This window comes from Arvicola amphibius, chromosome 9, assembly GCF_903992535.2.
Source record: "Arvicola amphibius chromosome 9, mArvAmp1.2, whole genome shotgun sequence".
Classification (NCBI taxonomy): domain Eukaryota; kingdom Metazoa; phylum Chordata; class Mammalia; order Rodentia; family Cricetidae; genus Arvicola; species Arvicola amphibius.
In genome coordinates this window covers 56,238,481-56,261,104 of record NC_052055.2, presented here as the reverse complement: position 1 = coordinate 56,261,104, position 22,624 = coordinate 56,238,481, and the positions used below count along the sequence as shown (strand labels likewise).

General features: G+C 51.9%; 2 protein-coding genes across 4 annotated transcripts in view; one reads left to right on the top strand and one right to left on the bottom strand.

Moving 5' to 3' along the window:
• The window catches only part of Col2a1 (collagen type II alpha 1 chain), a 28,628-nt gene extending 20,412 nt beyond the window's left edge, over window positions 1–8,216 (top strand). The window contains 24 exon segments of the mRNA XM_038342172.1: window positions 224–277; window positions 567–620; window positions 983–1,036; window positions 1,342–1,395; window positions 1,694–1,801; window positions 2,279–2,332; window positions 2,718–2,771; window positions 3,385–3,546; window positions 3,703–3,810; window positions 4,045–4,152; window positions 4,362–4,415; window positions 4,543–4,650; window positions 4,832–4,885; window positions 4,990–5,097; window positions 5,338–5,391; window positions 5,831–5,938; window positions 6,238–6,354; window positions 6,357–6,464; window positions 6,466–6,507; window positions 6,509–6,530; window positions 6,877–6,968; window positions 6,970–7,068; window positions 7,388–7,630; window positions 8,070–8,216. Coding sequence (XP_038198100.1) covers window positions 224–277; window positions 567–620; window positions 983–1,036; window positions 1,342–1,395; window positions 1,694–1,801; window positions 2,279–2,332; window positions 2,718–2,771; window positions 3,385–3,546; window positions 3,703–3,810; window positions 4,045–4,152; window positions 4,362–4,415; window positions 4,543–4,650; window positions 4,832–4,885; window positions 4,990–5,097; window positions 5,338–5,391; window positions 5,831–5,938; window positions 6,238–6,354; window positions 6,357–6,464; window positions 6,466–6,507; window positions 6,509–6,530; window positions 6,877–6,968; window positions 6,970–7,068; window positions 7,388–7,630; window positions 8,070–8,216 — 2,166 coding nt within the window.
• A 5,034-nt stretch (window positions 8,217–13,250) lies between these two features.
• On the bottom strand, window positions 13,251–19,043 carry Tmem106c (transmembrane protein 106C). Of its 3 annotated transcripts, none has more exons than XM_038342507.1 (8): window positions 18,936–19,043; window positions 18,255–18,448; window positions 16,967–17,030; window positions 16,215–16,374; window positions 15,983–16,123; window positions 15,508–15,557; window positions 15,009–15,062; window positions 13,251–13,990 (listed from the first exon to the last, which is right to left on the bottom strand). In XM_038342507.1, the coding sequence occupies exons 2-8, from the start codon at window positions 18,436–18,438 to the stop codon at window positions 13,894–13,896; spliced, it is 750 nt and encodes a 249-aa protein (XP_038198435.1). In that variant the 5' UTR covers window positions 18,439–18,448; window positions 18,936–19,043; the 3' UTR covers window positions 13,251–13,893. The 3 variants fall into 3 exon arrangements, with proteins under 3 accessions (XP_038198435.1, XP_038198433.1, XP_038198434.1); XM_038342505.1 differs by having other exon boundaries at window positions 18,689–19,024; XM_038342506.1 differs by having other exon boundaries at window positions 18,797–19,024.
• Window positions 19,044–22,624: the final 3,581 nt, after the last annotated feature.

The window sequence follows — 22,624 nt, the reverse complement described above, 5'->3', positions numbered from 1 at the left end:
AGAAACTAGAAGATCCCCCCCCTCACACACACACACAAACCCTTTCTGCCACGGTGACAGCGGTTTCTGTGTTCTGTCACTACTTGTTACTTTGTCACCAGCACTAAGGCCACAAAAAACAACTCTTAGGCAAAGACTGGGTTTCAGAACCTCAGCCAGGTAGGGCTGAACTGGCAGCTGGTCCCAAAGGGCCCCCTAAAATACTTGATTTTCTCTCCCGCAGGGCGACGTTGGTGAGAAAGGCCCAGAGGGGGCTCCTGGAAAGGATGGTGGACGAGTAAGTGAATGCTGGTTTAGGAGCCGGCATGGGGACTTAGGAGCCAGCATGGGGACCGATACAGGCATTCCCATTAGTCTCTAGCACTCAAAAAAGGGGATTATGGGAAACCATGGAGACTTCCTTTTTTTTTCCTAGTGTTGGGGACCAGGCAGTGAGTGGGAGGCTCTGAGACCATGGGAAGGTCCACCAAAGTCTATTGGGTATGGGGTCCCCAGAATTCTTGAGGAACCTCATGATACTGGCCTGACCCTGCCTGCCTCCCTTACCGCCTTCTTTCTCTCTCCAGGGTCTGACTGGGCCCATCGGGCCCCCAGGCCCGGCAGGCGCCAATGGCGAGAAGGTGAGTTGTGACTGACCTTCCTCCCTCTCTCCACCTCTTTCGGACCTTCTTCTTACCTCCTCCTAGACACAGTCAAATCTTCCTCATCAACCATCACCTTCCTCAATGGAGTGAAGTGGGGGGGGGCGGGAAGTCCTGTTAGCGTATGACTTGTGTGGTCTTTAACATGGGGCAGCCAGCCTGGTAGAAAAAGACCCTCAGCCAAGGTCTTGAAGAGGCAGATGGGGCAGCTGAGCCCAGAAGAGGGCTGGATGTGGGGGCGGGGCTCAGAGGGACCCAGAGTGCCCTTCTCAATGTCAGGGCTTTCTCAGTGCACTTGGCACCTTGGGGCCCACCCTGACCTTTGCCTTCTCAACTCCTAGGGGGAAGTTGGACCTCCTGGCCCTTCAGGAAGTACTGGTGCTCGCGGCGCTCCGGTGAGCATGCCCCTCTTGATCAGGCTCTCCCTGGCCCCAGCAGTGAGGAAGCCAGCCATGCCCTGCCACCTGGCCCTGTGCTGTGGGGTTAGGGGTGAGAGGAGAGAAGAGACCCAAAGGAAAGTCACAGAGACCCAGGCACAGCCAGTTCTCAGGACCTTTGATCCTAGAGAGACTTCCTGTTCTTGGTCCCTGGGCCTCAGATACCTCTGTCTGGGAGAGGCTGGACACGAAATTGGGCTCTGGCTCTAAGAAGAGCACAGAGGCAGGGAAACAGGACCTGACACCTCCTGGTCCCCTCACAGGGTGAACGCGGAGAAACTGGGCCGCCTGGACCTGCTGGATTCGCTGGGCCTCCTGTGAGTACCTCTGTCTACCCTACTCCCGCCTGACTGCATATAGTCTGGCTCTATGCCGGAACTCAGGGGCATCTTCTGATGGGGGAGAGAGGAAGGGAGGGCAAGAAGGTAACAGAGGAAGAAATGGACTTTTTCTTCTCCTCCCTTCACATTTCCTTGGCAACACAACAACACTATCTTAACCCCAGTTTTCAGGCCCCTGCTAGGTAGGTGCATGCACACGTCCTATCTAACCTTGTGGCAGAACCTGGAGCAGTCAGCTTGCCTCTCCTTCATCTATCCCTTCTTCCTATTACAGGGTGCTGATGGCCAGCCTGGTGCCAAGGGTGATCAAGGAGAGGCCGGACAGAAAGGAGATGCTGGTGCCCCCGGCCCCCAAGGCCCCTCTGGAGCTCCTGGGCCTCAGGTGAGTATTGCTGAGTTCATGAAGCAGAGGCTGCCAGGCCAGGAGAAGGGCCCTGGTAGATGGGGCAAGTAGAGTCGGGAGCTGGCAGAGAACTGGGAGCCTAGAGGAAGCTTTTGTTAGGTTAGGTGCAGGGTCGGGGGCACACAGGTGGGATATTAGGTCACCAGCACCAAGTATAGGCTGTGTCCCCTGACCACAGGCGACAAAGCAGCTGCTTCCCTGGAGGAGTAGAGCGCAGATTTCCCAGGGGCTGGAGCTCCGGGGCTGTCTCTAAGAGCCTTGCCGAGTCAGGCTCTGGGGTCTCCCTGTGCTGTGGCACACAGAATGCCTATGATAGCGTTTGTAGACTGGGGTCCTAGTGTCGAGAAGCTGAACTCTGACAGCCTGGCTCTCAAGAGTCCTATATTAAAGTTCAGAAAAGGCTGACTGCCTTCCCCAGGTCCACCAGACCCCACCATCGTCTTCTTTTCTTCCCAGGGTCCTACTGGAGTGACTGGTCCGAAGGGAGCCCGAGGCGCACAAGGCCCCCCAGTGAGTGAATCCCCTGTAAAAGAGTTCTGGCCCATGATTTCTGCAGTGGGTTAGCTTCAGGAACCTCCATATCCTCCCTCTCCAGCCCTAACCAGGCCCTGAGTGTAAGCCTGGCAGGAGAGGGCATCTCACTCTGCTGTGTGCTTAGTCCTCCCAAAGTCCCCAGCTCTCAGCTCTGCCACTCAGCTCCCTGAAGGCTGGATGGCTCCAGCCCAGGCCAGATTATGTGGCCAGGTACAATGGCGCCCCTTTTCCCTCTAGCTACTCACTTGCTGCTTTGTAGCCCCTGACCTTTTCTTGACTCCCCACCTGAGACATATGCTCTAGACCTACCAACTTGATTCTCGTCCTTGCTGAGAGCCTCCCCACCCCTCCATGCCCACAGGGAGCCACCGGATTCCCCGGAGCTGCTGGCCGCGTTGGACCGCCAGGCTCTAATGTAAGTGTCATTCCTGGTTTAGAGCTATCTTACTCCTGGCATGGGAGACCCAGCTAGGATCAGCACCGTCTGGAGTAGTCCACCAAACACAGGTGTCAGAAGCCTATAGCCCTGACTCCTCCATTCTTACCAATGGGAGGCACAGCTGACTGACCCTAGGCAGGTGGGAGCAATGGAGGGGACCACTTGGCATGTTGGGAGGGTTGGCATGATACCTTTTTTTCATCTGGGACACATGTCCTAAGCATGTTCGATCCACATTCTGTAAAGAAGCCCATGAGCCCCAAACCAGATACTTGGGGATGGAGGGTCTTTAGTGAGGGGAGATAAGGAAAAACTCCATTCGCCATCACTGGGCATGGAGGAAGGGGTGCTGTGTGAATAGGAGGCTAGGGTCAGAGGGGCAATGTTGGAGCTGTTTCTGGAGAAACCCCACATGAGTAAGTAAAGTCAAAGCAGGGTGACGGAGCCACAGTTGCCTGCCCAGAGCTGTCACAGGGGAGAGAAAAGCACAAGTGGGCAGTTTGGAATGCCTGGCCCCCGAGCCACATGGCTTCCATAGCATGAATGAGGACGGTGACAAGTCACCACCTCCCATATCTGCTCCTCCTAGGGCAACCCTGGACCCCCCGGTCCCCCTGGTCCTTCTGGAAAAGATGGCCCCAAAGGTGCTCGAGGAGACACAGGTTCCCCTGGCCGAGCTGGTGACCCTGGACTTCAAGGCCCTGCAGGACCTTCTGGCGAGAAAGGAGAACCTGGAGACGACGGTCCCCCTGTAAGTACCCTATCCGGCCTGTGAGAGGCGCCTTCCTTTAAACATGAGGAAGGTGCGGTGCTGTGGGAATTGTGGGAAGGGAGCCACACAGAATGCACGCAGTGGGTGGGAAGGGTCAGGGCAAGCCTCTGTTTCAGTTGTTTTTTCTTCTTCTAGGGTTCTGACGGTCCTCCAGGTCCCCAGGGTTTGGCTGGTCAAAGGGGCATTGTTGGTCTTCCTGGACAGCGTGGTGAGAGAGGATTCCCTGGCCTTCCTGGCCCATCGGTGAGTGAAGAGCATTTTCCCCTTCAGCCCTGCTAGGCCAGGCCTGGTTCAGGCTCAGGTTCAGTCCCAAGGCTTTTAACTGAATGTTCTTGTCATAGTGGCACCCTAAGTCTTCCTCCGACTCAGTATCCTTGGAAACATCCCTCTGTCAGCTGTACCCTCTGAAAGGGATGGTAGAGTCTTGGCAGGGTTGCTTAGCATGGACACTCATGGTCCTTGTCTATATCCTTTCAGGGTGAACCTGGCAAGCAGGGTGCACCTGGTGCATCTGGAGACAGAGGTCCTCCCGGCCCCGTGGGGCCTCCTGGCCTGACAGGTCCTGCAGGTGAACCTGGACGAGAGGTGAGCTTGGTGTCACTGGTGGGAGGATCTGGAGGGAAGGACACACACAGAGACTAGGAAGTGTACAAGGAGAAAGGAGTGGAAGCTCACAGAGGGTGTGTGAGCCCCAAAGCCTTAGCTGGGCAGGCATGAATAGGCCTAGGCTTCAGATCAGAGTGAGAGAGCAAACAGGGAGAAGATCTAAGTGAATTCTCATGTCCCTTGTCCAGGGCAGCCCTGGTGCTGATGGACCCCCTGGCAGAGATGGTGCAGCTGGAGTCAAGGTGAGTGACAGGTGTCTGTCCTGGGAGAGGAGCTGGGGGACTGTGCTAACGTGCCAGTCTGAGTAGTAATAGATCTCCTCCCACCTCTTCTGAAATCTTGGCTGAACCTGATACCTTGCTCCTACAGGGTGATCGCGGAGAGACTGGGGCATTGGGCGCTCCTGGAGCTCCCGGGCCCCCAGGTTCTCCTGGCCCTGCTGGCCCAACTGGCAAACAAGGAGACAGAGGAGAGTCTGTGAGTATACGGAGTTCAGACGCGGCGGGGGGGGGGTTTCATGTTTGCTTTCCCCCGTGTTGAGCACCTAGAGGTAGCGCCTGGCTCTGGGGGCCTCGGGGCCCTTGGCAGGTGTGAAGAAGAGCCATCATGTCCTGATCTTTCCTGATGTCCTGATGTTGTCCGCACTCTCCCCTCACAGGGTGCACAAGGTCCTATGGGCCCCTCAGGACCTGCTGGAGCCCGTGGAATCCCAGTGAGTATTGGAGCATCTGGAACTGAGTCCCTGCAGAGAAGGGACACTAGGTGAGATACATACGAGCCCAGACTTGACTGAATCCATGTTTTCCTTGTTCCTAGGGCCCTCAAGGCCCCCGAGGTGACAAAGGAGAATCTGGAGAGCCTGGCGAGAGGGGACTGAAGGGACACCGAGGCTTCACTGGACTTCAGGGTCTTCCTGGCCCTCCGGTGGGTATCACTGCATGTCATTGTCCCTGAGGGGACGGCCCAAGGCCTCCCATTTTTCAGGTCCACTGAGCTTCTCTTGTTTCTAAAAAGGCTTGGGGTCTTCCTCAGAAGCCCCTGGGCTCTGCCAGGTGGAAGGGGTGGGAGAGAGGGGCAGGGGACACATGCTTGCTTCCCGTTCTGAAGGAGACAGATTTCTATATCCAGCTGTGTTGACATCGACTATGTTCTTCTTATCCACAGGGTCCCTCTGGAGATCAAGGTGCTTCTGGCCCAGCTGGTCCCTCTGGCCCTAGAGTAAGTGAGATGATTCTGGGGAATGGAATAAGCCTTTCTGCTGGCGGGCCGAGGCCTTGGTCAGGGGATGGATGGGGGTAGCCATTGCTTCTGTGGGGAGTCTTGGACTGAGCCGTCCTCACTCAGGAGGTACCCTGAGAAAAGGAGGACTTTCTTACAGTGACCATGGACACAAGTACCTGAAGTCATAGTGACCGGAAGACAAACTGATAAAAAAAAAATCTCATAAACGTGACTTATGAGGGTCAGAGAAACATGGAGATGCCTGCTGGTTCTTGGCTAAATGGAGATGGATTTAGGGCGCGTGGCCGAGTCATAGGACTGGGGCCAGAGTGGCATGACCAGTGTTGCTCGATGGCCACCTATACAGTCGTGGCTGGTCTGCAGCTGCTCCTGGGATGGACGGTTTTCTCACGGTCTCCTCTTTCTTGGACTGCAGGGTCCACCTGGCCCCGTTGGTCCCTCCGGCAAAGATGGCTCCAATGGAATCCCTGGCCCCATTGGGCCTCCCGGTCCCCGTGGACGTTCAGGCGAAACAGGCCCTGCTGTAAGTTTCCTGACCCCTCCCTGCCACTGGAAGTATTCCTAGCATGTTACAGGTGCTTAGGACACCTTTGAGGGATCAGCAGGCAGCTAGTGGTGATGGCGTCCTGGAGGCTGGGGACCCTTTAGAGGGTTGCACCGCTCATGATGGATTCTGGGAAGTAGGAAAGAAGGGCCAGGGAGGAAAGGAGAAGCTGCTGTGGGTTTCTTGGTCCTGCTGCCCTTTGTCCCCACCACAAGGTCGGACACGCAGGAAGACCTCTCCCTACGGTTCCGTGCTGACGTCTCTGTTTCCTGATGCAGGGTCCTCCCGGAAATCCTGGTCCCCCTGGCCCTCCCGGTCCTCCTGGTCCCGGCATTGACATGTCAGCCTTCGCTGGCTTAGGCCAGAGAGAGAAGGGCCCTGACCCGCTGCAAGTAACATGCGGGCCGACGAGGCAGCCAGCTCCCTGCGACAGCACGACGTGGAGGTGGATGCCACCCTCAAATCACTCAACAACCAGATTGAGAGCATCCGCAGCCCTGACGGCTTCCCGCAAGAATCCCGCTCGAACCTGCCAGGACCTGAAATTGTTGCCATCCAGAGTGGAAGAGCGGTGAGCCTGGAGCACAGGGTCCCCTTCCCCCAGAGGGCCCAGAGTTAGCCCACCAGTATGGCTATCTTCGGTAGCCAGGCAGACCCAACCCATTGTATCTTAGTGCGGGGGCAGGATCAGTTCTGGAAGGTTTCTGCTGAATGACCGCGGGCAGAAGTGACTCCAGGCCAGCACTGCTTCTGCCCCTGTTTCTTGGCCCCCTCTTTGGCACTAGGTTCCCCATGTGGATTTGTCCCTGGTCCTTTGGTCTCCCCTGATCTAGCTTCCCAGTAGACTCCCTGCTGTTAGCAGCCAGCCTGGCCCTCAGCTTTGAGTTGCCTGATGGGTGCCACCTCCTTTCCCGTAGGAGACTACTGGATTGACCCCAACCAGGGCTGCAACCTTGGACGCCATGAAAGTTTCTTCTGCAACATGGAGACAGGCGAGACTTGCGTCTACCCCCAACCCAGCGACTGTGCCTAAGAAGAAACTGGTGGAGCAGCAAGGGCAAGGAAAGAAGCATGTCTGGTTTGGAGAAACCATGAACGGTGGCTTCCACGTTGAGTGCCTGGTACTCTAGGCCCGGCTGGCCCTCCCCCACCTTTGCTCTTCTTCCCCTCAGATATTTTAGCACCTTCCCCACATTCTCCACCAGTGTTCTCTGGGCTTTAGAGGAAAGAGGGGGAAAAAAAAGAGCATTTCCTTATTGTAGCTGGAGAAGAGGCCCTCTGAGTTCGTCCTACTCCCTAGAGTCCTCCACACCACCCTAGCACCCTGACAGATGCTCTGAGACCCCAAGAGTTGGATTCTCATTAGCCCCCGATCCCAGCAAATGCCAGTCCTCAGATCTCATACCCAGAATCCTCTGCCTACTACAGTTCAGCTATGGTGATGGCAATCTGGCTCCCAACACCGCTAACGTCCAGATGACCTTCCTTCGTCTACTGTCCACCGAGGGCTCTCAGAACATCACTTACCACTGTAAGAACAGCATAGCCTACCTGGACGAAGCCTCTGGCAACCTCAAGAAGGCCCTGCTCATCCAGGGCTCCAATGACGTGGAGATGAGGGCTGAGGGCAACAGCAGGTTCACGTACACGGCCCTGAAGGACGGCTGCACGGTGAGTGGGGCTGAGGCTGTGGCAAGTGTCATGTTCCCAGAGTGATGGGTCAGCAGAGGCTTGAGTCGAGGGGGACATGTGAGGGGATGAGGGAGAGGTATATATTGTATCAGCTTGTCCACTTCCCGTTAGAGGGAATAAAGACTAGTGTGCTCAGGGACACAAAGTATTCCTAAAAAGTGTATGAGAGCACCAGCAAGAGGCAAGAGGCTATCACAGGTGGGAAACCCTTTGTGGAAATGGAAGAGAGGGGGGCAAGGGGTAGAGGAAGGCTCTGCCATTAAGGAAAGAACTGGAGAGGGCTTGGGCAACCAGGAAAAGTCTTAAGGAGCCCCCCTAGTGTAGTTGACACTTTGTGATTGCTTGGTTTGGGGGTACTGGGCAACTGGCCTTGGTTGCAAGATATCCACTGAATAACATCTCCCCCCTTCCTCCCTAGAAACACACCGGTAAGTGGGGCAAGACTGTCATCGAGTACCGGTCACAGAAGACCTCACGCCTTCCCATTGTTGACATTGCACCCATGGACATAGGAGGCCCTGATCAGGAGTTTGGTGTGGACATAGGGCCTGTCTGCTTCTTGTAAAACCCTGAACCCCAAAACAACACAATCCATTGCGAACCCAAAGGACCCAAGGACCTTCCAACCCCAGTCACTCTAGGATCTGCACTGAATGGTTGACCTGACCTGACATCCATTCATCCGACCCTCGCAGCTCGGACTGTTTTCCCCTTTCTGAGAGACCTGAACTGGGCAGACTGCAAAATAAAATCTCGGTGTTCTATTTATTTATTGTCTTCCTGTAAGACCTTTAGGTCAAGGCAGAGGCAGGGAACTAACTGGTGTGAGTCAAACGCCCCCTGAGTGACTGCCCCCAGCCCAGCCAGAAGACCCCCCACAGGTGCTGGGCGTAGGAACTGTGCGTCCTACACAATGGTGCTATTCTGTGTCAAACACCTCTGTATTTTTTAAAACATCAATTGATATTAAAAAACCAAAAAATTATTGGAAAGGACACATTGACTTGTGTTTTGTTCTTCTGTTTGTTTCTGTTAATCCTTGATCCTGCAGGCATGCAGAAATATAGTCCCAGGATTGTCTGCTGACCTTTCAGTCCAGGTCGCTGATGCCACATTGTGTGGTTTGGTGAACACACACACACACACACACACACACACCTCTTTTGTAAACTTTGGCACTTTGTGGAATCCAGGGTGACCTGAGACCAGAGACGAAATTGAATTAGTTATCCCCATGCTACTGAAACAAATTAACATAGAGTACCCAAGAAATAAAGCAAGGTTCATTTTGTTTCACAGTTTTGAGGCTCAAAATGATAAAAATACAAAATAGGATTAGAAAATGATTCACTTGTTAGGTTTGTTTACAAAATCAGGTAATCATATTGATTTTGGCAGAGTGTCATAGCAGGGCACAATCAAAGCCATTACTCATGCCTTCAGCCAGGAAGCAGATTGAGGGGAAGAGGTCCCACAGAGCCTTTTGAGAGGCTGTACCTAGTGACTTGAGGACCTCCACTAGGCCCTACTTCTCAAGGTTCCACCCAAGAGCACCACCCTGGGGACCAAAGCTCAGCACACACAACTCTAGGGACACTGTACTCAAACTTTAGATCCACTGTTGGGAAGTTTGGGGAACCAGAGGGATGAGTTTGTTCTTAAACATGGGCCACATCTCTCCAGCATGCTGGAGCAAAGCTACGGTGCGCTGGGATCTTAGTGTGTGTGGTTACGCCCTGCTAGATGGGAGACGTGGAAAGTGGGGTGGCCAGGGGGAACAAACCCCCGGGGCCACTGATGCAAACGGTCTGGATGGCTACCTGCATCCGTCTGTAAGATTCCGGGGCAAGTTGAGCGGAAAATACAGTTCTCTGTCCCCATCCCCCTCACTCCGTCCCCATTCTCTGTTCTCTAGACCTGCGCTGGAAGCGGCTACAGATCTCTGAATTCCAGATTAGGAGGGGAAAGCCTTGTCCTACAGGCCGGGCATCCTTTGCTTCTAATGCCTTGGGTGTGCACAGCAGCAATGAGTACACTGTTCCCCTCTCCACTAGAAGCTGTGATGGTGGTCATGGGTGCAGTGAGCAGGAGATAAATTCCATGACGGCAGGATTTGTGAAACAAATTTCAAAACATCTCATAAACACCACAGCCATGCTGGTCTCTGACCCTTTTACCCATCTTGGTCCCTTTGGAAGTTTTTCTTTTAGAGAAATAAGAAAAATAAATCAGAGAATTAGGGGGGGATTGTTTGCATTAATATTCAACTTGTGACATAACTTGTGTACAGGGCTAACTCATGGCAACCAAGGAAGCAAAACGACAACCTGACATTTAAAAACACACGATTGGTGCTGGGAGTGTAGCTCAGGGGTAGAATGTTTCCCTAGCATGATGCAAACCCCTGCCTGGGTTTGAGTCCCAATGTCATGCATACCCTCCCATGTAATTAGAAGTATCATAAGGAAAAATTAGCAATTCCCATCAATGAAAAGCTAGTGACGGCCACTGGGCACATGTGAAACTTGTTTCCGACAGCAGGTGGCAGTGAAGAGCTGCCCTGAGTTGAGAATCAGAACTTCCCAGCTCACTCCACTACCCTCAACAGTGACCACTTTGAATAAAATGTCCAGCAGACCCTGATGGCTGGCTTAAAGCTCTAGAGGAAGCTGTGGAGTACCTGGGTCAGTCATTGTAGCCCAGGGAAACTCAGACATAAATACAACTGCTCCCCAGGAGTGGAGAGAAGCAGCTAGGGGCTAGGTGGGGAGCGGAGTGAGGATCAAAAGCCAAGTGAAAATGCCCTGCTTGGCCTCTTGTTCTGCATCCCCATCTGGCCCAGGGAGGTAAGCGAGGACAAGCGGGCTTATTATTAAGTCCTGGATCCCTGATGTCCCAGGGAAAGCAGGAGGTCTCTCCAGACAGAATAATGCACCAATAAATCCCCTAGCCAGCAGGGCTGGGCAGAGTGACCTACTGTGACCAGGGCTCCATTGGATTATTTTCCCATCTTGCAGTTCTTCTCTCTGGAAGCAACTGCCATTAGAAGACTTTGGAGCTAACTTAAGTTCCTCAGTTCTTCCTGAAAGACACTCCCTGGAGAGTTTCCCCCCCTAGATAACCAAAGGAACATGGTATCTTCAAAGTAGAGAAGAGTTTCATTTGTAAAGAGAGAGAGAGAGAGAGAGAGAGAGAGAGAGAGAGAGAGAGAGAGAGAGAGAGAGAGAGAGAGAGAGATTATTCTGTCCCGGGGGAAACAACCTGTGGCTCGTTGATTCTTAACAAGCAGGCAGATTCTTGTAACGCTCGATTACATACTTGGCCCCAGAATCTTCCGGATTGTTGACAGAGATCTTGAAGGTCCTCTGGTGGGGTAACTAGGATGGCAAAATAACTCCTGGAGATCACCTGTGACCTATGTGGGGCCTGGTGAGCGCAAATGGCCTGCGATAGTTAGAAATTCCTTTCTGTGGTTGGTAAAATGTGTCAGAAATTGCAAGCCATGCATACAGCAGCCCTCAACACTTTGGGAGAATGTGTGGATATATAATAAATGGAGACTTCCATATGTAGTGGATCCCCAGATGGCTTCATCAATAGTGTGAGGTTAAGGGAGAGGACAGTGAAGACTGAGCTGGCCTGCAAGGGCAAAGATTTCAACCCCCCAGAACCCACAATTAAAACCTCACCAGGCCAGAGAGATGGCTCAGTTCCAAAAGACCCACGTAGATTCAAGTTCCAGTTCATGCTCATCTTTAACACCAGTCATAGGGGACCCTCCAGGGCACTGCATACAGGTGGCAGACAAAAGACGCATGCACATAAAATAAAAAAAAAAAATAAAGCCCTGGTATAGTGGTGCTGGAGGAGACAGGCCGATCCAGGGCCCACTGCACACCCAGCCTGTCCCACTTCATGAAGTCATGAGACCATGCTTCAAAAGCACAAGGATGGACTGAAGCATGAGAGGTCCACATCACCCATGTATAAACTGGGCATGGTGGTGCTCATCTATGGTCATAGCCACACATTGGGGCCACATCTGTCAGGGTCCAGCCTCGACGGGGTTTGCACATTCCAGGGTAGGGGTGTGTGGATTAGAAAAATCAGGTAGGAGGACCAGAGAGGCAAAAGAAGTGCAGAGGCATAGGATAGAATCAGGAGGGCTATCCAGTGAATACTGAATCTGCCTGCTTTTATTCTCCATGCGCTTATATACCCCAATCCAAAAGCAGGGGGAGAAGGCAACAGACTGCTTTACCATGACACAAGGGACAAACAGAGCAATTACCTCTTTGATACCTGAAGCATCGCGCAACTATATCCTTCAGCTAGGTATTCTGTTTAGGTAGGACATGAAAAGACCACACCTTAGACTAAACATTTTTTAGGCAGTTACTCCCTGGGTCAAACCTCCTGTTATATTCTTGAAGGAACAGGAATAGGCTTGAATTCTCTGACCTTTGGTCAAGACGAAATAGATCCACCTCTATGGGTCATTTTAATATCCAAAACACCAAGTAACCACACCATAGGTCAGGATCTCTTGTTTGTAGCCACTCCTAAGTCAGACTTCTTGTCAATAACGTTGAAGAGCAAGAATAGGCTTAAGCTCTCTGACCTTCAGTCACAATGGAGCGGACCCACTATAACCCAGGACGCAGAGACAGGTGGACCCCTGAGGCTTTCTGGTCAGGCAGTCTAGGCAACTATGATTTCCAGAGTCAGTGAGAAACCCTGTCCCAAAAAATAGGTAGAAAGCAGCTGAGGAAGGTACCTGACATCCTTTGGCCTCTACACACACACACACACACACACACACACACGTGCGCGCGTGCACGTATGAACAGACAGACAGACAGAGGGACACACACACACAATCTAGGAAGGGAAATGGCGTGGACATTTTCTTATTCACGGGGTGCATTCTGTTTAAGGGCGTCATTTTGAGAGCATCAGTTTTTAAAACAGTGTGCTCGCTCTTTAGGTCACTGTCACCAGCACCGTGGACATGCTGGCAACCTAATTAGCACAATTGCAGGGCTAAACCCTGTATTTGTTCACTAGATCATGGCTATTTGCAAACTAGTTATTGTAGTCTGAAGATTCAAAGGTGAGGGTAATTAGGCAAATGCTGAAAATGAAGCCAAGAGAAGGGGGACAGAACCTAGTATGAAGCCCCGTCACCCTTTGCTGCTTAGCTGGCCTGCAGTGGGAGGCTGGAGTTCACCTTAGCTGAGCTTTGGGCCTGGCCACCTCCTGCCACAAGCTCTCTAGGCAATTACCCTCTGGGACTAGATGGAGAAAGCTCCAACCTCAAACCAGGTCTTCATACTAGGCTCATTCCTCAGGCATCACTGCCTGTCATTTCCAACCTCCAGAGGGCGCTGTGTGCTCTGATCTGGAAGTGCAACCTGCCCCTCTGCACACAGAAGTTGCTCTGAAGGCACTCCTGGGGCCAAGGAGGACACACAGTTGACACCTCACCTTCTCTTTCCTGCCCTCAGCAAACCCTGTGGTGTCCCCTTAGGAAACAACTCTTCCAAGTTTCTCTCCTGGGAACCTGCAAAGGCACACAGGCAATCAGAGACAGTGCACATCAATTAAAAGCATGGTTTATTTTTCTATCAAATCCCCAATCCATGTCCAGCCAGTGGATCAAAGGTACATCAATCCCTAAAATAAACCATGGTGGGGGTGGGGACATAAAAATTTGTCAGAAAAAAAGGGAGGGAACCACTAAAACCTTTCTGCAAAGCCCCTGGGCATTGGGGAGCAGACGGAAATAAATGCAGCCACTAAGGGCTCCTTGCAGGTCCTCTGGACGCCCCTCTTGCTGGTGCTTCTGTGCACAGCAGGGGACATCCATATATCTACAGCTGCACCAACACCCCACCTTCATGGCACTCTGGTCTGAAAAGCTAAAACCCTGGCTCATCCCAACTTATAAAGACTCAGTAACAGTCAAAAATATCTGTATTCAATTTTCAAACTGTGATTGAGTGTCATTTGCTAGGCACAGACTAGGCACTGGGCAGTGATTTTTGCTGATTCCAAGAGAAGCACACGGTGCTGCTGTGAAGACGGCTCTCCCCTAAGTGCGGGAGGATGCTTTTGTGGGTCAAGAGAACCGCTCCCTCCGCTGACACCATGCAGGGTCAAACACGGACAGACGCTGGGCTGTGAGGACAGATGTTAGCTTCCTTCTACAGGCGCAGCCACAGAAGAACCAACGGCAGGTTCTAAACGACCGTGGAATTCGCTCCGCAGTCCACATAATGCTGTGTTTCCACGGCGCTCTGGGACGTGTGGCCAATGTATGAAATCTGCACAGAAGTCCTAGCAAGAAGAAAACCACGAAGAGACTGACTACACAGGAAAAACTTCTTTTCTTCCAAGTCGAAGGGATAATAAGCATCTGGGTCCCAGGCACTATCTCCATGGTTATGTAACGAGAAGGCCAGCGGACCTACATCCAAAAATGCTGTGTCACGAGGTCACTTTCCGGATGGGCAGCTATTAACCAGGGATGATTTTACCCCACGGAGCTTTTGGCAATATCTGGGTATCTCTGGGTAGTTACAGCTGAGTGAGGTGGAGGGGGTGCTCCCAGCAGCACACAGAGACAGGGATGTCACTGCTAAGCACCCACAGTCACGGATAACCAAGAACTCCCCGGCCCAAATGTCAACTGTGCCAAAGCTGAGAAACCTCACTAAATCCTCAGATTTCAGAAGTCTGTCACCTTTACATTTAACAGACATAGTTTCAAGACTGGTAACTCTGTCACCAGAGAGGAAACTGGTCAAATACTTAATACTCACACTTTGAGAAAGCTGATCTGTTCTTTACTCTTGAGGATTCTGACGGGACCACACACTTAGTTAAACCAGACCTCATTTCAGGAAACATTTATTTTATAATTTTTAAAAAACTTCTTATTTTATGTATATAGGTGTTTTGCCTACATGTATGTCTATGCACTACATGTATGTGTGGTGCCCACAGAGGCTAGAAGAGCATATTGGATCCCCTGAAACTGGAGACACAGACAGTGGTGAGCCGCCATGTGGATGGACCCTGGGAATCAAACCTGGATCCTTTGGAAGAGCAGCTAGAGCTCTTGACAGCTGAGCCGTCTCTCCAGCCCCCAGCACATTATGTTTAACTATTGGCCAGGAACCTGGCAACCTGTGCGGGGGTTCTGGACTCTACCTCTAGATGGCATCAAGCGTCTGCTGGGTCTGTGCTGCAAGGCAGGTGACGGCTCTCTTAGCCACGTGTTTCTAGAGAGTGCTGGAAGTTCTCGGGAGGCTTGGTGACACCAAGCCAGCAGGAGAGAGGAAAGGGGACATACCTCATGAAGATCATGATGTTGTGCACCAGGATGGCAGGTACCGTGCAGAAGAAGCTACAACCACAAACACGGACACGGTCACTTGGCTGGGAACAGTCAACCAGGAGCAACCCAATCTCCCAGGAGAGCCAGCGGGACAGTGTGGAGTGACACTGTCAAACCATCTGGGGTACCTTCTCTTCCCTCGCTTCCCCTTCAAACCGAAATACTGCCAAGGAACACTACTTCTGAGACCCTCAAAGTGTCACTCTCGATGTCCCAGACCGTGCTCTTTGTTTTCCGAAGCCATGGCGTATTTAAGTGCTAGAGTTGCTCATATTTCTCTTTAGAAATCCTAGCACTTCAGTCACACATCAACTGATACCTCCTCCCCCAAGCTCTCCAGAAAGCCGGAGCTCAGGCCAAAACTGGGGCTTAAGGCAAAGCCAGGGAAACAGCCAACCAAGGATGACTCCGCATCCCTCCAGGCAGACAGCACAGTAGAGAACTCTGTCCTTACTACAAGTACGAAGATGGTCCTCCCACCTCAGCCTTCACTGTAAAATTCACCTGGAAAATGAGACAAGACCTGGCATCAGTCTGGGATAAGCAAGCTTGACATCACAGCATTACTGCTAGCGACCTACAGACACTGGACCATTCTCCCATCACATCCAAAGCACGTTCCCTAGACAGGGAGCCCGAGGAAGTACTTCCGAACCCATCCCTTTCCAATCCTCTGGGCTTCTGGCTGTAATTCCACCTCTTCTTGACTTGGTAACTGCCTCTCTCTCATCAATTACTTTACTGCCCACGTACTTAAATGCTAGCTGTTTCTCTCTCTTTCCAGCTGTTCATCATTCTAGGTCCTACCAGGCCTTCCTCAGGTGGAAACGAGAGGAGAGGAAAAGGAGCCCAGCATTCTCACAGTGTTCCCACAGCACCTACTCTCTCCTCCTTGGTATGTGAGCTGAGGCCCTTCAAGAACAACATACCAGGTGCTCACTCCGAGGGGGAATGACTGAGACGTTAGTGGTCATGTATGTGCCAACCACGGCTTTCATGTACTGAACCTGGCTGAACAGGTTGGTCACTGCCACGGAGTAGAAGTTGGAGTTTCTGATTTTCAGGGTGGCCTGGAAGGGGCAAGAGAGGAGATGAATGTTAAGCTTCCTGGTCTCGAGGCTGGCAAATGCACAACCCAGGAAGTGAGGCCCTACATCTTACCGTGACATCGAGCACTACCAGGGAGTCCTGCTTATTAAATGTGACTTTCACCACTTTGATGCCATTATCATCCACGAGGACGGAATGTGGGAACAGGAAGAAAGAGACCAAGCCAGATGCCAGGAGACAGAGCAGGACCGACAGGAGGACATACTGTTTACTGTAAATGACAGCACAGGGCAACGTTGGACAGTTGGATATCAAACTCGAAACGGTCATAATTAATGCAAAACAGAGGGGGTGAAGGGGAAGCGCAAAGAGCCCAGAACCACTCACTAGGCAAGAAAGAAGGTTGCAGGAGAAGACTTTTAACCCATTTCAACACTGTTTACTCTGAGAAGAGGAACAGGTCTTTTTACTTCCTAAAGCATCTGCTCATCTCCCAGGACACCCTGCTTCCCCGATTCCTTCCAATCCTATCCTTCCATCTGACCCTCAACATATTTCTAGACTCACATTTTTTTCCCCAGACTGTAACAGAGACAGGGACAGTTCACTTAAGCAAAAGCACCAAAGGAAACGGGGATGGGGAGGGGGCCACTAGGGTACAGCGCAGAGGAAGATTGCTTGTCTAGCAAGCCAGTCTGGATTCAAGTCCCAGCATGATGCGCATGCACACACGTAAGTAGTGACAGTAAACAAGTAGATGATACAAGGACAGACATATTTTTGAAATAGTTAGCTGGTAGCCTTTCCTAAAAAGGAGTCGGGGACAGAAAGAGGTGCTAGGGGACGAGAGCAGGTCAACTCACGTTCTCTGAGGACGCAGCCTCTGGTCACTGTGGGGGATCAAAGCCACCAACTCACTGAGTTGCTCTAGAAAAGCAGCAAAGACATGTTCTGTAAAGCCCACATATTGGAAGCCCTTCCTTCACATATGTTTCAAACGGTCACAGCAAAGGCTTGTCTGGGACCAGACACTAAAAAGTACATTTTTGATGGCAGGAACAAGAAAATGATAAATGTAGAAATAAAAAAAAAAAAGGAAAAAGAAAAGAATGCTGGGGAAAAATAAACATAAACCTATAGGGAACGGTACAAATTATAACACTTTAATCAGTGTTGTCAGGGCTGTGGCACTGATGTCGGGAGACCTGGATCGTAATCTGGCCTTACGTGTACTGTCTTCGGCAGTCACAGAATGTCCTAAACCGCCGTTTCTTCACTTTTCACTTGGTGCTCTGGAGTACACGGCTTCCAAGGTTCTTAATAGCTCTAACGCTGGGACTCCCAACCCTTGGGTCAATTTAGTAATAGCTGTTCCTAGAGATAACCCAGGCTCCACTCCTGAGCCTGTCCTCTCTCCCTACCTCCTGGTATTCTGTTGACCTCAGGCTACTGAGCGACCCATGCCTTTTTTTGTAAAGAAGCTTCCAGAACTGTTCCTCCACAATGCTGTGCCACTCCTTATGAACAAGAGCAATAGAAAATCAGCCTTGTCAACTAATCCCACAGCAGAGAAGCAAATGTTTGAAACCAGAAAGGGACCAGGATGGTAGTGTCGATCTGTGTTAGGAACCTGGGAAGTCTCAGTGAGGCACTGCCTAGATTAGATCAGGTTGGCCAGCAGGCACATCTGTGAGCGATTTTCTTAACGGGGTTACTGAAATTGAAAGGACCCTCCTTAAATGTGGGTGGCACCCGTTTCATAGGCTGGATCTTCCACTGGATGAAAAGGGGGAAACCGAGTACAAGCATTCCTTGTTCTCGGCTTCCTATGACTACAATGTGATCGGCAATCTTAAATTCCGCAGTCCTGACTTCCCCTCAGTGATGGAGCTGTGAAGCAGAAAAAAACCCTCCCCTAAACTGCTCCGTTAGGGCATTTTATCACAGTTACCGGAAAAGAAACGAAGGAAGTAATTATATAGTAGAAGTGACGAATGTTCCAAACATATGATCAAGAGAAGCCTGCAATCTGCCCAAGAGTATCAGGTCAGTCGGGCTGGCTGGCGACAATTCAGGGCAGTCTTGTGACTATAGAGGGAGGGCTGGCCGAAGCAGACACCAGAGCTCTCCAGGATAGTTGACAGGTCTCACCTGCTGGGACGTAGCCCGCTCCTTGGCAGGTGTGACAGGTGATGCTATTTCTCCCAGTGAATTCCACATAGGGGAACTGAGCGATGGCTTCCTCCTGCTCTCTCTCAGCCTGCAAGTCCTCCGGATTGCCATCCTTCTTTCGTTGACAAAATGTACGGGCAGAGGAGGAATGCTGAGACCCCATGTGTCATTTCCTACATGGGGAGGGGGAGCAGTAAATGAGCGTGTGTTAGTGTCTATACCCGGCCACTATAGGAAAAAAAAATCACTTCTACAAGAAATGTAAAATACTAAGTGACAAGTTGCTATTCTAAATGTGCCCTGTAATTCCTACTGCGGCCCTCATTTCGCAAGTGTCCAGTGCCGTCCACCCTCCTCCCTCGCAGGTAGCTAGGAACTGGGACCGGCCCTCGCTGGATCAGGCCACCCCTTACTGCCTGGGAAACCCAGCTCCTCCGTGGTCCAGCCTCGCTGTCTTCCACCCTGTTAGCAAACTCTTAAGGGCGAACAGGCTGCATTCCGGATAAACAAACAACAGGCACCAAATTAATAAAAGGCCCCAGCGATCCCTCTCGTCCACTCCCAGCTGAGGAGGCAGGCTCAGGTCACGACCCCCGCAAAAAGCCACGTTCCGAACGCGTTCACGTCTCCCGGGCCGGGGGAACGCGGGCGCCCCCGGACCTGAGGCGCACCAACTCCGGGCAGTTACTGTCGGGACCAATCCTCCCTCCACCTGCCCGCTCCAGCGACTCTTCCGCACGCCTCCCTGTGCGCAGGCGCACAATGGCAAAGCTGGTGGCTAGAGGACGCTGGCGAGCGCTTGCGCCTGCGCTCTGAGCTCTGGTGCGCCCCCCTACTGCCGCGCAGCTGCAATGCACCTAGCTGCCGGTAGATAGCGGCAGAGAGCAGTGGAGTCGCTCGTGGGCGGGCGGGGGAGGGGCGATGCTCCTCGGCACCCAAGAAACGCTAGGGAAGGCTTGCTAGAGCTTCCGGATCCGAGCGCTTCTGTGCAGGCGGAGGACTGCGTCTCCTGTGGCCAAAGCCATTCCCACAGCACAGGGACTCGGAGAGTAAAGAAACCCAGCACCCAGATCCTGCCCTAGGTTCCGTTCCGGTTCTGGCGATGATCTGAGTGCCTTGGAGCATATGCAGACCCATTGTGACAGGGGCACCAGACCTGACTAGAGGAAGCTTCCACCAGAGTCTCGCTAGCTAGTCACGGGAACGAAGCCCAAAGCTCAGGATTGCAAGCTGGCCCTATTTCAGGACTACCATCCACAAAAAAAAAAAAAAAAAAAAAAGGGTGGGGGAAAAGGTGTAATGGACATAAAGGGTTCGAGAGAGCTTCCCAAAGCTCAAGCTCAAGTGCCACAGCAACGAATGAAACAGGTGAAGAGGGCTAAAGATGAGGCAGGATCGCCACAAGTTCAAGACTAGCTTGCCAGAGCTTGAGGCCACGCAGTAAAGTGACACCCTTTTTAAAGCAAAACATAGAAAGAAAAGACTTGTTTTGATAGCCTAGAACTGGATGAATGAGAGACTCCGTCTCCCACACCTCCTTATGTCACTGCGGGAATTGTGGGCAGTTCCTGTAACTGTCTAGACCTTATCGGTTGACCACTGTTAGCATGAGCCTGTAGTGTGAAAACAATAGCCACCACCCCACTTCCACCTTTGGTCCTCAGCCATTCCCTGAAATGTCTTTACACAGCTCTTTCTTTGAAATTTGTATGCCACTATATATTTCTTACTTCAGTAAGTTGGATGATGTTGGAGAAATAAACACTCAGCTAAAAATATACTGCTCGGTTCCCATTTGCAGTTGGCTGATCATGTATTGCTGTTCTGGCCAGGGAGGGGTAAGAGCGTAGAATTTAGGAAACACCCTTAAAGGAGGTGGAGACTCAAGGGATCCTTTGACAGTTTCTACTTGCACTTGGAGCTTGATATTAGAGATTAGAGCAGCCGTATTGTGATCATGAGGGCATGAGGAGTGTCAGAAGGATAAAAGAAGTCTAGTCCCTGAAAGAATACCTGGCTACTGGATCTTCATGTCTTCACAGTGGGATGGAATCCTAACAAATGCAGAAACTTTGCAAATAAAGAGCAAAGTCTTGGTTTGTTTGGATGGCTGGTTTTGGTTTTCAGGTTTTTTGTTCGTTTGTTTTGTTCTATTCTGTTTTGTTTGCTGTTTTCTTTTTCCAGACAGGGTTTCTCTGTGTACCTCTGGCTATCCTGGAACTTGCTCTGTAGACCAGACTGGCCTCAAACTCAGAGATCCTCCTGCCTCTGCCTCCCTAGTGCTGGGGTTAAAGATATGTGCCACCATACCCAGCCAAAGACTGGGTATGTACAGACTGCCTTAGCCACACAGTGTAGGCCACATAGTTCCTAAGCTCTGCCAGCTTCCGCTCTCAGAACACCTGCCCTTCAAGAGAGAGGAATCCAGGCCTGCCTGGCCTAGGCTTTCCTACATGAAGACTCTGGTAAGTAATTCACTGTAGAATGACCCTGTTCTCTACCAAGAGATCAAATGGTACCTCTAAGAAGCCCATCCTCACAAAGGTGTCCCCATATGTAGCCTCTACTGGACACCCTGCTGGTGCTAACTTGCAGATAAACCTGATAGTCCACACCGTGGACGGGCATAATGGCGAGAACAGGGAGAAGCAGACGGTAGCAACTGGACCTGCCAGCTAGAGAGGAAGAAGAACCTAGGACACTGAGACCCGGGGCTGCTCCACAGTGGGGGAGAAAGGCTGAGAGCAGAAAACCTATGGTCAGGAAGAGGCAGGGCTTGGATTAGTGAGCTAAAAAGGTAGCTTGGGGAATCACCAGTAGAAGCCTGAGGCTCTTTGATTGTCTGCTCCTAAAAGTGTGGCTTGGACAGACGGACCACACACCTGGGTCGATGGTAACTCACACCTGGAATCCAGGTGTGCAGTAGGCCCTCAGTAAATCCTTGCACAACTCCCCAGCCTGGAGGCTGTCCAGCGTGGCCTGAGGGAGTAGTCCCTGTATCTTCTTGAGCCCTCTGTGGAAGTCGTAATTGGCCAGCACATTCCTGAGGAGACAGCCATCGCTTCTCACCTGTGTCTAGCTTCCAGATTTGTCTCACCATCTGATCGATTTACAAGTAGCAGAGTAGCTGTAGACGTGAGCTCACTGGGGCTCTCGGGTGGCCAGGGCTGAGTGGGGCCACCCGAGCATCTCCGAGCTCCCAGCCTTCCCAGTTTCTCCACAACCATGATGGGACCTAGCTCTACAGACTGAGGATAGCAAGAGCCCGTAATGCTGCTCTTTCTGGAGGGCCTAGAAGAGGGAAGGCGCAGCCCTGACCCCCCCTCCACCTCCCCCACCGCCACTACTCAAGCAGGATGCTGCAGAGTTCTGAGCAGTTAATGTTCCCCTGCACTGATGGAAGCGTCCTTCAGGGTACTTCGTTCTGCCCCTCTTGTTTATCCATAGATGGGAAATCTGTGGAAGATTAAAGACAGTCAGAGAAAACAATAGGCCCGCTGCTTCCTTGCTGGTGGGCCTTACAAAGGGGCCTGCCTACTCGGCAGCCTTAGCCCCTCTGCTGAAGCCACTGTGGCACACACAGACTGAAGGGGCATGTAAGTCCTTTGACATTGTTTGTGCTGTCATTTTTCTCACATGAACCAGAGGTCTCTGAGGCCTGGGCTCATGTGTCTCCATAGTGAAGGCCAAGGGTAGTTCTTTAAGGCAAGGAAGGGAGGGAGAGTGTGCGTGAAGAAAGGAGAGAATCCTTTGTACTTAAGAACTCTGGGGTGGGAAGCAGCTGGGGAACAGGGAAGCTGACGGCCCCAGCTGCGGTGGTAGGAAAGGAAGGAACGCTGTCAAGGAACTGATAACACATCCAAGCCCCCACCCAAGCCAAGCTCCCTCAGTCTGCTGCCAGATTCAGCAGCCGCTGCTGGTAGCACTAAGAAGGAGGCCCCACTTGCAAATGCTGTCACATTGCTCAAGGGTGTCTCATGAGTATCCTAGCTGCAAGGGGTGTTAGAAATCCCTCCCCAACCTCGGGAACCCAGAAGTCCAATTCAGAACCACCCCCAAGTGTAGCCTGGAGTTGAAAACTCCTTGATTATTTGAGGTCAACTCTCCTTTCCCAAGGTCACTCAAATTCTGGGCTTTTTTTTTGACCCCAGGAGGCAGGCCACAGAAAGACCCCTCTTGTTTAGCCTAGGGCACACTGAACTTTCCCCGTCCAGGTTGCTGTTGTGACATCTGGTCAGTCCATGTTGGGTCCTGGCCCTCTAGGAACTCCAGCTCCTGTGGCATCCTGTTAGTCAGCCAGGCTGTGTGTCTTTAAGGCCTAGGATGATGGCACTCGAATCTTCTGAAGA

What these genes read in the sequence shown, in the direction of transcription:
- Tmem106c (XM_038342507.1), bottom strand. Translation starts at nt 18,438, where the DNA reads ATGGGGTCTCAGCATTCCTCCTCTGCCCGTACATTTTGTCAACGAAAG. An exon ending in AGGCTGCGTCCTCAGAGAAC is followed by an intron (nt 16,375 to 16,966) that starts GTGAGTTGACCT and finishes TGTCATTTACAG; the next exon opens with TAAACAGTATGTCCTCCTGT. An exon ending in TGGTAGTGCTCGATGTCACG is followed by an intron (nt 16,124 to 16,214) that starts GTAAGATGTAGG and finishes TGCCCCTTCCAG; the next exon opens with GCCACCCTGAAAATCAGAAA.